The sequence below is a fragment of the Nannobrachium achirus genome (assembly GCF_963921795.1).
Source record: "Nannobrachium achirus genome assembly, chromosome: 19".
Lineage (NCBI taxonomy): Eukaryota > Metazoa > Chordata > Actinopteri > Myctophiformes > Myctophidae > Nannobrachium > Nannobrachium achirus.
In genome coordinates, this window is record NC_137826.1 from 4,579,792 (window position 1) to 4,596,207 (window position 16,416).

Sequence of the window (16,416 nt, forward strand, 5' to 3'; positions counted from 1 at the left end):
TGTGCATGGCATGCAGCAAGTACTTAGACCAAGTCTACCCTCGACTAACAATAAGAGCCTTTTTTCGGATCCGTATTGGATGATACGCAAGCGCAACCCTGGAGGCCGCTTCTCGCCATTATGACGTGTGACTTGTGAATATGATTTTTTCCCCTCTCCCTGCTTTACAGGATATACTGGGATAAGGAAAAGAGGAGTGTTGCAGGGTATGTTCTCCCAAAATCACCTTGGAGGCTACTGCAGTCACATTTGCAAAAGCATGCAGTTATAGGTAAGCATCCTGGACACACAAATCCTGAACTTCATCCCACTGCTACTGAACTCCATTCCACTGCTACTGCCTCATCCTACTGTGGCTGTACTCCATCCTCTGTGCTTCTCCCCTGCGCCCTGCACACACACACAGGTCCTGGAGCTGCTGAAGGAGGCCTCATCCTCACCGTTGGCACATCCAGCACCATGGGCGAGCCCGACAGTGTGTGGAATGAGATCCACCATAAGACGGAGATGATGTCCAAACTGTCGGGCCATGACTAGCCCGACCCCAACTACCTGGACAGCTTGCTTTCTGAGCTGGTCTCTCAGGGAACTGCCTCGAACAGCCAGGCCCCAGCTAGAGCACAGCAGAGCTGCCATGGTTTTGGCCTGCAGACTGTCGCCCATCATAGACTACTGACCAGTGTGTCCTCTAAATTCTTCAAGAGGGTGCCATTTTGGGTGTCTTAACAGAAAGTACTGTTGTCTTCTTAGCACATTTTCAAAGGCTCTATGTAAATGTATTATTTCGGGCAGTGATTGAGTTCTCTGTTGATGACTCTCTGCTAATCCGCTGGATCTGTGGCAGGCTAATTCGCCAGGCAAGTGGGCGCTCTTATCACGAAGAGTTCAACCCTCCTAAAGAACCCATGAAAGAAGATGTGTCGGGCAGCGATGACAATGAGTCGACACTGCACTCGTGCCTGGACACGTACCACCAGCAGACGGTGCTCACAATTTGTTTTACACAGGTGTATCAACATGGAGTCTGTACTCTCCTGAGTACAGAAGATACTTTTACACCAAGGGTCTTCAACGTTTTCAGTCCAAGGACCCCTTAGCTGAGAGAGAGATGCAGCAGGGACCCCTTAGCTGAGAGAGAGATGAAGCAGGGACCCCTTAGCTGAGAGAGAGATGAAGCAGGGACCCCTTAGCTGAGAGAGAGATGAAGCAGGGACCCCTTAGCTGAGAGAGAGATGAAGCAGGGACCCCTTAGCTGAGAGAGAGATGAAGCAGCCAGGGACCCCTTAGCTGAGAGAGAGATGAAGCATGGACACTCACAACCTGTTCATAGATTCCATATAGTTTCATTGTTTGACAGCACAATCATCAGTGTATTTTGGATTCATGTCAATTTGTGTTTTCAGATATTTAACCACTTGAACTGTCAATACTTAATAAACCTGACCTTTCACTCTGTACTTAGTCTGCTCTTTTTACCCTCTACAGTAGTGTAGAGCATGGGTATTCAACTGGCAAGAGAGGAGCGAGGTTTCTCCTCCGCTCCTTGGTGCGAGGACCGTCCCGCTCCTGTTGGGGCCGCGAACCACATTTTGCCAACATTTGACACAACGTGAGGTCGTGCGCACAGCAGAGAGAAGATGCACAAACAATTCAACGCGTGTCGTTGATCAGGATTTCACTTATATGTTTCTCATCCACACAAGTCCGTTTATAAATAGGCTACTTTGTGTCAGTTAAGTTATATAACCAGCCAGTCAACGGATACGATTTGAAACACAACTTTCGCAAGTGAGAAGGATTTTTTGACTGAATGAACCAACCACGCTCACCTCGAGTCCCTTCTCTCCAATCTGGTGATTAATCAATAACCAACAGGATTTAATATTGTCCGTATTTTGCTGTCTGTTTAAAGTGCGAGCAGTGTTGCAGCGCTGATTCAATGTTTGGGGGGTCGCTCTTCTAGAGACGTCCCGCGAAGGTCGTTCAACACCTATACAGGTCTATTGATATGGATATAGGGTACGCTCGTTTCTTTGTTAAAACACCCTGTTGCGAGACCTCAGCTCAGAAAAGGTAGACTATGGGTCGTCGCACGGCAACTCTGATGTGCGACAGTGCGAGGCGCTGTATAAATATGATTGACATAAAACCTGAAACGCCATTCTCACCCCGACGATGCCCCAGAGAGAATGAACGTCTTTGAATGAATGTCTTTTAGGCTAAACGCCAATTTGAACACCACGTTTGTTTATTTAGCCCATGACAATATTGTGCTACTGTAAACCTTTCTGTAAAGCGACTTTGGGTACTTAGAAGAGCCGTATATAAAGATGAGCTATTGTGGAGATGATATAGCCTACCATCTTTTTTTTAAATGCGGGTTGCGGGGCGGGCGGATTGTTGATTTGTATTTTGTTCTGCGGCGCGGGTGCGGGCGGGTTACGTTCCGTGCGGGCTGTGGGTCGTGCGGGTTATGAAAAAAACATGACCCGCGCAACACTACTCTACACCAAAGCTCTTTGCCGAAAATAGCCGATCTACAAGCTCATCTGCTATTTTTGGCTAAAGTTCTCAGAATAAAGACTCTATATAGGGTTCAAGTTGTTAATATAAAAAAGGAGAAAAACGTTTCTATCACACAAAGATTTGGAGGACCCCCTGTTGTAACTCTGAGGACCCCCTAGGGGTCCCGGACCCCCTGTTGAAGACCCCTGTTTTACACCATGTAGGCCTACACCATCGACACCTGCCTTGAATGTCACCAGCTTTATAAAAACAACAAACCAGGCTGGATAGTCTTGTATCTGTGTGATAATACATAATTTGTGTCATAATTGCGTTTTGACCTCATGCAGAGTGCAAAGGTGACTTGTTGCGACCATCAGGTCCCAGACTTGGTATAGAAACCTCCACCAGCATGTCATAATTCACATGTCATAATTAGTTTAGCTTTTCATGTTGTTGTGTTTGTATTGCAGGTGTGTCTTATCTTTGCAGGTGTGTCTTATCTTAAGTCCAATGTTCTATAGTTGTGTGGCGCATGCATGTTCATGTTGCCTGCTTCCATTTCATCAGGCTCTAATGGTAAGAGTCTTATACCACTGTTTGTTTTTCAATGTTTCCAGTGAGTGCTGACGTGACCTGATGATCAGTTTGACGTCAGCTGCAGCCACAGAGTTCTATAGAACCTACCTAGAGAGATGGAGTGAGATATGGGGACAAATCGACCGTTGCGTGACACAACGCACAAGCATGGAGAATCAGTCAGTCTGTCAGGCAAATAATAGTTCCATTTACTAATTTGTTCCACCCAATTCATCACATGGCATTGCAAATTATGATAAATACTTTAGTACCCACTATCTTTGTGACATTTACACATACTGTATGTGAAATGTTTTCTCTGCATTTACCCATCCTAACTATTGGGAGCACTGCAATGCCATTAATATGGCACCAAAAGACACCGAGGTTAGGGCTTAAATATTACTTTTCTTTTTCTATTTGATTCCTCACCTCATGGAGACTTGAGTTCAATAATATTTTTTTGTATTTGTTGCATTCCCAAGACAAAACAAAAATATTATAGTACATTTATCCCCATTGATTCTGAATGGGGACCCAGATGCATTACTCCCCATCCAGGTCCCCATCAGGAATCAATGGGGTATATTTACTATACTATACTAATTTTTTGTCGTAGGAATGTGACAAATACAAATAAATATTATTGAACTCAAGTCTCCATGGAGTGAGTAATCAATCGAAAAAAGGTCATTTTGGGGGTGAACTACTCCTTTAAGTGCCAATGCTCAGGAATATGTTGACACAGCAGGGGGCAAACCCAACAAGTAAACAATCTGGGAAACCAAAGTCAAAGGCAAATAAAGGTCCAAGGGCTTTACAGCAGGTCTACGTCAATATGGCCATTGTGCAAAAAGTTCCCCTGAACACAACCCGCCCCTTTTCTCTCCGTCTCTTCAGTGGAAACTATATCCCACTGTTGTGTGATAGTAGTGGTGGTCACTCAGTAAAATGGCACAACAGCAGCATGGCATTGTTCTGGACCGTGATCAGTTCTGCTGTTACATCTGCGAGGACCTTCTGAAGGAACCAGTGGCTCTAGCCTGTGGACACAGTTACTGTAGGAGCTGTATTGAGGGTTGCTGGGAGCAGCATGAGGAGACGGGAATATACCGATGTCCCCAGTGCAAAGAGAGATTCAGCCCAAGGCCTGCTCTGCGGAAGAACAACATGCTGGCTGAGGTGAGGGCATTCAAATGAACACCATTGATCATGGCAATAGCATTACTGTTACTCATCACATGGTTATAACTGGATCACTGAAAGTGGTTCTGAAACATTTTCATTTCAAGGACCCCTAAAGATATTTTTTGGGCTGTGCGGACTCCCATCTGAAAATATTTTGTGCCAGAGACCACCATAGGAGATAATTTGTGTTAAAAAATAAAATAAATACAAATAAAATAATCAATCTTCATACATGTTTCAAGAGGTTTCGAAAATAGCTCACTCAGCATTTCGCAAGTATAAAATAAGGTTAAAGTGGTTAATCAGATTTTTGATGGAGACCCCCCTGGGATCCCTTTAATTTAGTACTTGTAACTTGAACTTGCATGTGTTTCAACTCTCTTAAATCTTTGGTGTGAAAGACAAGCTATATAGGGGGCAAAAACATAATCTCCGGCTTCCAGCCATTCTGTCCTGGCGGAGATAACCACAATAAAGAACTTTGAACCTTAAATGACTGATAGCTTTTGGGAATCAATGTTCTTTATGATTTTATATTACTGTAGTAGACCTATATTAGTTTCCAACAGACAGCAGATAACAGGGTTGTATAGGATATTGGTCTCATAAAGGTCCATGTGTGGGGCAAGGTTTAACCACATTAACTCTGGCATACCTATGTTGTGCAAAGTGTAAAAATAAAAATAGGAATAGGAAGTAAGAGTAAGTATGAGCTCACTACGTGTGCTTGTACTATATTGTACTATTCGTTGTACAACGTAGCACAGTTTATAGGGCTATAACTTGCATGGTTCAGCTTTTTTTTTATTGTCACATTCACTTACCATACAGCTGTCACAACACTGGATGCAGTGAAATCCTTGTACTTTGAAACTTCTCAACGCTGTCAGAACAATCAAAATACAATAAGCAGATTCAAAATAGTTATAACAAATCAAAATGGCATATGTTTCAAGGAAGAATTATGTTAATTAGGGAGTCCAGTTCACTGATTAAATATACAGTATCTCACAAAAGTGAGTACACCCCTCTCGTTTCTGCAAATATTTGATTATATCTCTTTATGGGAAAACACAGAAGAGAAACACTTTGATACAATGTAAAGTACATCAGTTTTACAGATTGTAACAGTGTGATTTTTATTGTCCCCTCAAAATAACTCGCCACACAGCCATTTATGTCTAAACCACTGGCAACAAAAGTGAGTACAGTGAAAATGTCACACCTCCAAGACGCCAACTGCCTTGCTAAAGAAGTTGAGGGTAAAGGTAATGGATTGGCCAAGCATGTATCAAGACCTAAACCCTATTGAGCATCTGTGGGGCATCCTCCCCCATCCTCACGGAAGGGGGAGGCGCACAAGTTCTCTAGCATCTGTAACATCTACCAGCTCTGTGATCATCTGTGGTCATGGAGGAGTGCATATGAGAGGGTTCCTAGCTGTGAAGCTCTGGTGAACTCCATGCCCAAGAGTGTTAAGGCGAAAATAATGGTGGCCACCAGGGCAGGAATTTCAGGGAGGCCATTTGCCCCGTTGCCCCTCAGTTTGGCCTTGTGCCCCTCAAACCAATGGCATGACCTGAGGCCACAGTGGCCTTAATGCCCCAGCTGACTGTATCACTTTCTCCTCTGCCTCTTTCTTGTCAATATGTAGACAGTAGACACCTGTGTCTTTCTTGTCAAAGACACCAGTGTCTTGTCGAGTCCACATTTTTAAACAAATCCAGTATCTTTGATTTGTGCAGGGCTGAGCATCAGATTGTAAATACCCATTTATTTATTTCACAGCAGATATTCTACATATTAAATTTAACCCTTAAATTCAATTAATTATCTTGTTTTATTTGATGGCCGTGGCATTTGGCCTTTGTGCCCTCAAAAAATGGACAACACCAAAGGCCAAGTGGCCTTGCCCCTAAAATGATGAAATTCCAGGCCTGGTGGCCACGCAACATATTTGGCCCAATTTGGACATTTTCACTCAGGGGTGTACTCACTTTGTTGCCAGTGGTTTAGACATTAATGGTTGTGTGGCGAGTTATTTTGAGGGGACAATAGAAAGTACACTGTTACAAGCTGTAAAACTGACTACTTTACATTGTATCAATTATCAAAGTGTCATTTCTTCAGTGTTTTCCCATAAAGAGATATACGGTAATCAAATATTTGTAGAAATGAGAGTGGTGTACTCACTTATCTGTCTCCCCTCCACTATGTTCATGAACTGTGTATGTGCACATGTGCACATGCGTGTGGAGTGGCCCAGTTCAAGACCAAAGCAGCATTCGAATGTAGCTAGGGATGTTGCTGTCTTAAAAGACATGTCATCAAGAGATTCATGGGGAAGCAATGCCATTATAAGTACTGGTCTTATTTAGTTTTTCCTTTTTTTACCGTTTACTTCCAGGTTGTGGAAAAGCTGAGGAATACAGGAGGCCAGTCTTCTCCCTCTACTGCCCCAGCCTATGCCGGGCCGGCAGATGTGGTCTGCGACTTCTGCACTGGAACCAGATGCCACAAAGCCCTTATGTCTTGTCTGGTGTGTCAGGTTTCTTTCTGTGAGACTCACCTCCAGCCTCACTACAACGTCCGTGCATTGAAGAAGCACAAGCTGGTCCCAGCCACGGCCCGACTGCAGGCGATGATGTGCTCCAGTCATGGCAAGCTGATGGAGGTGTTCTGTCGCACAGACCAGCAGTGTATCTGCTATCTGTGCGTCATGGATGAGCATAAGGGACATGACACCGTGTCAGCTGCAGCAGAGAGGACCGAGAAACAGGTAGGACCGCAATCTGATGAGCCAACATGAGTCAAGATATTGGCTAATGTTTGAAAGATTAAACCAAAACGACATTAACGGCATTGGCTCAGGACTCAGAAGGTGGACTAACCGCCTTGGACTCGCAAGATTCTCAGTTCAGTTCGGCTATGTGATGTCCTTGAGTCACTGTTTTTTTCAATAACATTTTTTCATTTATTTTTAATAATTCTTCGGGAAAATGAAAAAAAGAAATACAATAAAAAATTATTAAAAAGAAATACTATATATATATATATATATCGAAAAAAACACTGCCTGCTCACGTATTAGGAGGGTAGTATGAGTTACCAGAAAAAATAATGGGTGTTTTAATCTATCTTACAATGGGTGTGTATGGGGAGAGGCCCTGGGCCTGGAGGGCCTGATAACATTTACATCAAATATCTAAATATTGAATCAAGTAAATTAAAATCTGTTCAGGGTGTTCATAAAAGCCTGATTAGACGATAAAAGGACCAAAGATTAAGGGAAATATCCCTTTAAACAATGGCCTACAGGGTACACTACAGAAATTATACAATAAAAGGGTATTTCTTGCAGAAACACCTGGGGACAAGTCAGCAGAAAGTCCAACAGAAGATCCAGGAGAGAAAGAAGGAACTGAAAAACCTGAGACAGGCCATAGAGACCCTGAAGGTGAGTTGATAGGATGCCAATAGTTCCAGAAATAATGTACTGTGGCTAGAGGAAAGATTGTGACGCTAATGTGAATGAGGCACTTCCCTGTGTCGTGATAAGCACTAAAGTACCCAGAATCACAGTAAAGAATGTTCTCCATTTTATTGGCTCCGGCTTCCAATTCTTGAAAGGTGACAGAATTTTGTCCCCAAAGTTCTGTTCCGTTTTGTTCCAATAGTCATCCCATTTAAACCTGAAGCTGATTCTAAAAAACACCTTCTAAATCCTGAAAAAACTGCATTTATTGAAAGAAATTACAAAAAATATGATGTGACAGTATATACTGTACATAGCAACAACAACCCCAAAAGGGGTTCCTGGATCGAAAGGTAAATAGGTTAATGATCTTTGTGTGTTGATGTCTTGTTGCATTAACCAGAATTCTGCAGAAGCAGTCGTGGAGGCCAGTGACAAGATCTTCTCTGAGCTGATGGTCTCCATTGAGAGGCGGCGCAGTGAGATTAAAGAGCTCATCTGGGAGCGTGAGCAGACTGCAGTGGCTCAGGCGGAGGGACTCCTTATGCAGCTGGAGGAGGAGATAGCTGAGCTGGAGAGGAGACATGCTGACCTGAAAGAGCTGTCCAACACTGATGACCTCGTCCATTTCATTCAGGTTGTTCCACAGATTTATTTTCTGTTTGATCTGATATGTTGAATAATCATGAATGTTTGGTGCTTTTATTTAGGAGACATCTGCTCTATTTGGGGGCAAAGCACACGGTAAGTAGACACCCTTTCGTTGTTATTTTTGCAGTTCTGGTTTAACCGTGCAGTAGTTCTTTTATGAAACTTGGCAATATCAAACATATAATTTTCCGAATGTCTGTCCGTCCGTCTGTCTGAGTGTCCGTCTGTAACAGTGTTTCTCCTCAGTGGCTGGAGCAATTGATCTGAAATCGCATCACCATTAGCATATGAACACACCTGACATAACTGTGAAGCCCGTTTGTCACTTTCACAAATCGTATGCTGTATATTAGCATTTTTCTGGTGTATCTACTATCTATTCTGCATCTAGCATGAGGCAACATGTTTAACCAGCTGTGTGTGTGTGTGTGTGTGTGTGTGTGTGTGTGTGTGTGTGTGTGTGTGGCGCGCGGGGGGGAGGGGGGGGGGGGGGGGGGGGGGGGGGGCGATTGTCTGGCCCTGTTACAGATGTTGTCCAAAAATCATGCAGATCGGTACACAGTATCTCTGTAGCCATTAAACGAAACGGGTATTTCTTACATTGATGCTCCTACATATTATCATGTAAGCACCAGTTAAAGTTACTTTCCATCCCTCATATACTGTGTGCACGAGTGCACACCCCATAACCCACACACTGCACATCATTTCAGAGCTCATATCTTTGAACGGGTAAGGGCTAGTAGACATAACAGACAAATTGGCTAGATATTGTCTTGATAACTGAAAATTTAAGTGTAAGTTTTAAATCTTAATAAGGGAAACATAATAAAATCTGCAAACTAAATCGTTACCAAGAAATTTCTTCAACAATGTGTTTCTAAAGGGGTGTAATAATATGTACTTAAAGGTTGAAATTCAACTCCCGGGGGAAACTTCATAAAAAACTGATGAAAGTTTGTGTCCCATTAACTTTACAATACAGGGGGGGAAAAAACACAGAAAATAAATATGCTTTAGCATGTGAGGGGTCAAACTATTGTCTTGCATGAAAAACATTCCTTGGGCTAAAAACGGCCACACAAAACGATGGTTTAGTGATGAGTCATCACTTTTCACTGTTTTGTGGGGGCCATTTGTAGCCCACGGAATGTTTTTCGTGCAAAACAAATGCTTGCAATGGATTCACTGCATCATGAAAAAAAAAAACAGTTTGACCCCTCACATGCTACTTAAAGCATATTTATTTTCTGTGTTTTTTTCCTGTATCCACAACTTTCCAACATCCCATCGGGCATTGCGCATAAGTTGCACGGAGCTTCCGGCGTGCAGCTGAGTGTGATCCACAAGCTCACAACGGTTGCATCTGCGACGCAACGCGAGCTTGTATGTCTGCTGTTAACCGGAAGTGTGGTGCGCCAAAAATATTCTCCAGTAAATTCCCGCGGAAAGAGGTGGATAGTAAAGTTAATGGAACACAAACACAAATCAGTTTTTTATGAGGTTTCCCCGGGAGATGAATTTCAACCTTACCTTTAGAAACACATTGGTGAAGACATTTCTTGGTAACGATTTACTTCGCAGATTGGTCAAATATCTTATAAAATCCCCTTATTAAGTGTGCCTGCTATGCAATAGCAGAACACTTATTGTAATCCGCCATACTTAAGTCAGTCAGTCAGTCAGTCAGTAAGTAATGTTCTTGCAAATTTCTGCTCGTAATAACTGCCGCACAATTTACGCCACCGCCGCAATATATACATCAAAACGTGCGGCTCGGCCGGGAATGGTGTGCTATTACTTTTCTTTCCGATCCGCGTTACCATTGCGACGTAATTCGCAAAAAACGACGCCAAAAAACCCCATTGACTTAGAATGGGGGAAATTTCGGCACGTAATAACTGCTGCACGATTTACGCCACCCCCGCAATATACACATCAAAACGTGCGGCTCGGCCGGGAATGGTGTGCTATTACTTTTCTTTCCGATCCGCGATACGATTGCGATGTAATTCGCAAAAAACGACGCCAAAAAACCCCATTGACTTAGAATGGGGGACTCCGAAAAAAAACGAAACTTTGGCGCCACATAACTCTGCCATACTTTTGCCTAGCAACGTGATTTAAACTTTAAAATGCACACACAACTTTGGTCTTTTTCCGGCCAATAGGGATGAGCTGTAATTGATTAAGCCCCGCCCCCTCTGTAACAGGAAGTGCCTCTATAACTCATGAACCGTTTGTTGTACAGACTCGCGGCTGGTGTCATAATTTTTTTTTCTCAAATTTTTTTTCTCAATTTTTTTTTCTCAAATTTTTTTTTTCTCAATATTTTTTTTCTCAAAAATTTTTTTTTCTCAAATTTTTTTTTTCTCATTTTTTTTTCTCAATTTTTTTTTCTCAAATTTTTTTTTCTCAATTTTTTTTTCTCAATTTTTTTTTCTCAAAAATTTTTTTTTCTCAAATTTTTTTTTTCTCAATTTTTTTTTTTCTCAAATTTTTTTTCTCAAAATTTTTTTTTCTCAATTTTTTTTCTCAAATTTTTTTTTATCAATTTTTTTTTTATCAATTTTTTTTTCTCAAAATTTTTTTTTCTCACATTTTTTTTTCTCAATTTTTTTTCTCAAAATTTTTTTTTCTCAATTTTTTTTCTCAAAACTTTTTTTTCTCAAACATTTTTTTTTTCTCAAACATTTTTTTTTCTCAAACATTTTTTTTTCTCAATTTTTTTTTCTCAAAAATTTTTTTTTCTCAAAAATTTTTTTTTCTCAAAAATTTTTTTTTCTCAAAAATTTTTTTTTCTCAAAAATTTTTTTTTCTCAATTTTTTTTTTCTCAAATTTTTTTTTCTCAACATTTTTTTTCTCAAACTTTTTCTCAATTTTTTTTTCTCAAACATTTTTTTTTTCTCAAACATTTTTTTTTCTCAATTTTTTTTTCTCAGTTTTTTTTTTCTCCAATTTTTTTTTTCCTCAAAAAACTTTTTTTTTTCCTCAAAAAACTTTTTTTTTCTCACAAAACTGTCGTTAAAGTGCGACCCGTGATAACGGCCAAAAATGCGCCAAAACGCCACTAATTAGTCGAAATGGCTGACTTCCTGACAAGATTAAGAGTCCTTAAACTTAATTGGGGCCTATTTCGCCAAACAGGAAGTGCCCCTCACCAAACAGGAAGTGACCCGTTTTCTCGTGAACCGTTTGTCGTACAGACATGTGGGTGGTGTCATATGAAGAACAATAATGTTAACGTTTATGCAAAAAAATGCTAATGTTAATAACGCTAATGCTAACACCAACCGCTACACAAGGTTGCACAGACTTAGCGAGCTGCAGGCACACTTAAAATTTCTTAGAAATTTTCTTTTCTAGTTATCTGCCATTATAAGCATTAAGAAACATCATAAAGACATGCATTGTAATATCCACAATCCCTCAGAACTCTACTACCGGTAGTCTTTTTTTCTCTCAAGTTCAATCTATTATGTTGGCTATGGTTTATAGCGCATATTGCATATTCTATATTGCTTTGCTCACAGCAATACAGGGGTATCGCTGCTGCTAGCAGCTATATGTATTGTGTTTATTATTATGTTTTTAAATCCTGTCTGAACTGTCTACATGTGTCTCTGCTTCTCTCTCCAGAGTTTCCAGTCTCTCTCCAGTTCCAGTGAATCTCCAAGTGTTGTTGTCCCTACTCTGAGTTCCTTCACAGATGTGAGTGATGCAGTGTCTGGTCTAAGAGACAAACTGGATGACATCCTGAAGACACCTGTGCCTGAAATGTCAGAGAGATGTGAGATGATTTATTTTTTATGTTTTACTAGCTATCATATTAAACAGTGGATTGGGAAAGGCAAAGACAATAGACCGTTTGTCAGCCTTCTGATTGGTCCCTGAGACTCCCTGACTGGCCAACCAGAAAAAATCATTCACTTTTTGCTATCGGGGGTGGAGTTTGTGCAGTGGAGAATGTTGCTTCAGGCTTTCAAAAACTGTCCGCACTGCGCGACACGGAGATCGGCCGGTACGGTGATAGCGACGGCAAGCGTCAAGCGATCTCGCTCATCATAACGAATAAGCTTCAACAAACTAGTTCACATGTACCTTATCAATGGTCTAAGAGTCACGATTGGGTACATATAATTTAAATGGGCAGAATTACGAAAAGCCAGCCTATTATGTGAGGAGAAACATTCTCTCTGTCCTCTTCCTAGTACCCAAGATGCAATGCGCTTCTCTTTCTATCTCTGATCCAGAGGATTAAACTAATTAAAACATTTATTTTTCGGGGGAAAACTACTGTTTTGCTATGTAATTACTGTACCTTTTTCTTCCCTTTTTATTAATATCACGTAGATGTGTTTTTTGTGGTACTTTATATAGCTGTAATGAGGCTATGAAGGGAAAAAAAATCGCATCCACTACCACTATAAAAGAATCTGCAAAGAGGATTCTGTCCCACTGGGATTAAACAAATTAAAACATATATTTTCGGGTAAATCCCCTGTTTTGCAATGTAACTACTGTACCTTTGTCTTCCCTTTTTATTAATATCACCTAGGTGTTTTTCCTTTGGTACTTTATATAGCTGTAATGAGGCTATGAAGGGAAAAAAAAATCCCATCCACTTCCACTATAAAAACAATCTGCCCAGGGTTAATGTCCCATCATAGTAACAGGGCAGAATGGGGCGGGATTTGCAAAAGGGTTTATTGCTTTGCTACCCAATGGATACAAAGGTACATTTACAGTATTCAGCTTGGTGGCTTAAAGCTGTTTTTTCTCAAACTGTGCACCATGAGACAAGTCCAGGTATTGCAATATACAGCTATACAAAAGGTTATGAATAATGTTTACATCTACTCTAGCAATGCTAGACACAGCGTGTCGCGATTTAATCTGAGATTGTAGATAGGCTATTTCTGCTATATGAATACAGATATGTCTTGAGATTATCCTTTGGGCACAAAACATTTGAAAACCAATTAAGATAACAGGGATGTATAGGCTAATTATGATATAATGTTGGTCAATGTGTGGAGTAATGTTTAAGGTTCAAGGTTTTTTTTTTATTGTCACGTGTACTTAAAATACAGCTGTCACAACAGTGAAATCCTTTTACTTAGACTAGAGCCACATCAACGATCTGACAACAATAAAAAAATACAAAAAATACAAAACAATAGGTACAAATAAAGTTCAAGATCATTATCATAAAGAAAGATTTTGAATTAATCAAACCAATACAAAATAAAATGGGCTGCTAGCCTTATATATCTGCACTTGATCTCTGAGTGAATTAATGAGTATCATCGCATGTACGCAGGTAGCAGAGCAACTCAGTAGGCTTTAATTCCAGGTTTGAATCTCGGGTGTTACATACAGTCTGTCAACAAAATGTATAATACTATATGTAAACGGAACAAAACCTATCTGCAACATTGATTTACCCATAATCATTTTAAGATTTTTCCAGTATTGAACTTGATCTGTTCTAGGTTGTAGTTTCAAATTATGGAACCTCAGTTTAGGTCATTCTTCAGTGCGACGTCATGATGATACTGATTTCTTGTATTTCCAGTGTCTGCAGTCAATGTTTTACATCCACCAGAGCCTCAGACCAGAGAGGATTTTTTACAATGTGAGTCGATGTTCATGTTCATGCTGTTTCATTCTTCACTCCACCTAAACCCATAGCACAACTGTAACACTCCCCTTCCCTCCATACATGAAGCTAGATAGCATTTTTTATAAATGTTTTTACTGATTAGGTGCGTGGTCTACCTATGTTATTGTTTTTCTAGATTGATATTCCTATGCATTTGTCATATTGTTGTTGATGTACTGACATATTATCTTGTTATTATATATTGATGTATTACGGTACCTGCTTATTGTAAGTCGCTTTGGATTAAAAGCGTCTGCTAAATGTCTAAATTGTAAATTGTTTCAGATAGTTGGGACAAACTCTAAACACAGGTTTCATGAGATTTTAATTTGTTCTGTCCCTCTCACAGATTCCTGTCCATTGTCACTTGACCCGAACACAGTACACAACAATCTCTACCTGCTTGAGAACAGCATTTCTTCTCGAAGTTCGGGTGATCTTGATCCTCATCCTGATCACCCAAAGAGATTTACCTATTACCAACAGGTGTTGTGTAGGGAGAGTTTGTCTGAGCGTTGTTACTGGGAAGTAGAATGGTCTGAAGGCAGACAGATTTATATAGCAGTCTCTTATGAAGACATCAACAGGGAGGCACGTTATCTATCAGGCTTTGGATTCAACGACAAGTCCTGGTGTTTGCGATGCTTAGGTGATGAGTACTGGTTCACACACAACAGCGTTGATACTAAAGTGTCAGGGCCCACACCATGGCCCACATTTAACTACAGCAATGATCCTAAAGTTTATCACCCCCCTTTCTCCAGAGTGGGGGTGTACCTGGATCACAAGGCAGGTACTCTGTCATTTTACACTGTTTCTGACACAATGAGCCTCCTCCATACTGTTGAAACCACATTCACACAACCACTCTATCCAGGGATAACGCTTTATCGTCGTGAAAATTACCGTTATTCAAATAAAGCAGAGGTGTGCAAGATATGGTAGACATGTTTAAAGACAACTGATAATGATTCAGTTGACACCATACACTTTGCAGCTGTGTCTTTCAAATACAGATCATTTGACCAATTTCTCTGAATATTTACACAGGATTGAGGTAAATGTGTCAATGAATCCTGTGATCAGAATGTTTTAGCAGGATTATAGAATAATTAGAAGTAGCCTACTGTGTGGAACAGGGTTATTTAGTGATCTCCAAGAGTGAAGTAAGTCAATCTATGCATTTACTGGCTGGGAAAGTGGGAATGAAGATAAACTGTAACCAGGCAGCAAGTGGGTGTCACCTTGATCTGAAACACAGATGTTTAAAGTATCTTTTATCGTTTTAATGCTTTAAACAAGGGATGTTGTTAAACAAGGCAATGTTACTATACTATAATTTAGGTCTGAATTATTTTCTTAGCTATTATTCTATTGATTACCTTTTTGATGAATCAACAAATTGATGAACCACTGGAAAATCGATTACTTCAATTAACTGTTGCACCCCTCCTCCGGAACATTGTCATGTCTATTGTAGAGTTGACCATTGAGTGTGTAGTCTATATATGAAAAGTCAAGCATGAGGTTCAAACTAAGTAACAAAAAAACTGAAAGACATTACAATGTTTCAATACACATAACGATATTTGTACTTTAATAAAAATTACCATGTATTCCACAATTTTACCAAAACAAATTATATTTGTGTTTTGTATTAAATTAAGTGTGTTAAATGATCAATTGCATCTCCCTATCTCATTGTCTATCCCAGTGGTTCTGTAATGGTGTACGCCACGGCATATTTTATTTTCGCAATATACTGTATTCATATACAAAATATTCTTTCATTTACAATATCAGTGCTTTGCGTGCATCTTTCAGTGCAGCATTTGCATGTATTTACTTAACACGTTTTCATGGATAGTGAGGATAGCAGATCTACAAGCTCACTATGTGTACTTGGCAAGGACGCAATCAACTTTCATTGCATATTTGCTGAAATTAATGACAGAAGTTTAATCAAAATAAATCCAGTCTTAACTCGATGTCCCTCTCTCCTACACACACACACACACACACACACTAGGCGGCTCACCTCCTAGGAGCCATGCCATAATAATATTGTTTATAATAGAATTTTACATTTTCAACAGAAATAGCACTTTTGGTTTGCATTCGGACACTTTTAATGGCATGCCGCATGACGCATTGTCCCCCAAATGTTTGTCCGTCCACGTTTACTTTGGCCACAGCTAATCACACTGAATATTTTGTGAAAAGAATGAGGTTTGTTATTATATTGAATTCAAATCTATCCATGTCCCGCTGAACCACCAAACTGTGGAACACCATTTTGGGCAAGACTGATGACATCGACCAGCATGCCATGGCTATTATACATCGTTATGT

The 16,416-nt window shown here is 40.3% G+C and overlaps 1 protein-coding gene across 2 annotated transcripts; it reads left to right on the top strand.

The window, feature by feature from the left end:
• The first annotated feature begins 3,966 nt into the window (after window positions 1-3,966).
• Window positions 3,967-15,653, top strand: LOC308303887 (tripartite motif-containing protein 16-like). 2 transcript variants are annotated; one of them, XM_080748405.1, is made up of 7 exons: window positions 3,967-4,266; window positions 6,680-7,051; window positions 7,634-7,729; window positions 8,151-8,384; window positions 12,039-12,189; window positions 13,978-14,037; window positions 14,414-15,653. In XM_080748405.1, exons 1-7 carry the CDS (start codon window positions 4,036-4,038, stop codon window positions 15,007-15,009), a joined length of 1,740 nt encoding a protein of 579 aa, XP_080604531.1. In that variant the 5' UTR covers window positions 3,967-4,035; the 3' UTR covers window positions 15,010-15,653. The 2 variants fall into 2 exon arrangements, 1 of the variants encoding a protein (XP_080604531.1); XR_013963030.1 differs by lacking the exons at window positions 13,978-14,037; window positions 14,414-15,653 and having other exon boundaries at window positions 8,151-8,491; window positions 12,039-12,174.
• The last annotated feature ends 763 nt before the right edge of the window (window positions 15,654-16,416 follow it).

Excerpts from the sequence above, each read along its gene's own strand:
- LOC308303887 (XM_080748405.1), top strand. The coding sequence starts at position 4,036 with ATGGCACAACAGCAGCATGGCATTGTTCTGGACCGTGATCAGTTCTGC. Across the intron at positions 4,267-6,679 it reads AGAACAACATGCTGGCTGAG|GTTGTGGAAAAGCTGAGGAA; the intron begins GTGAGGGCATTC and ends GTTTACTTCCAG. Across the intron at positions 7,052-7,633 it reads CAGAGAGGACCGAGAAACAG|AAACACCTGGGGACAAGTCA; the intron begins GTAGGACCGCAA and ends TATTTCTTGCAG.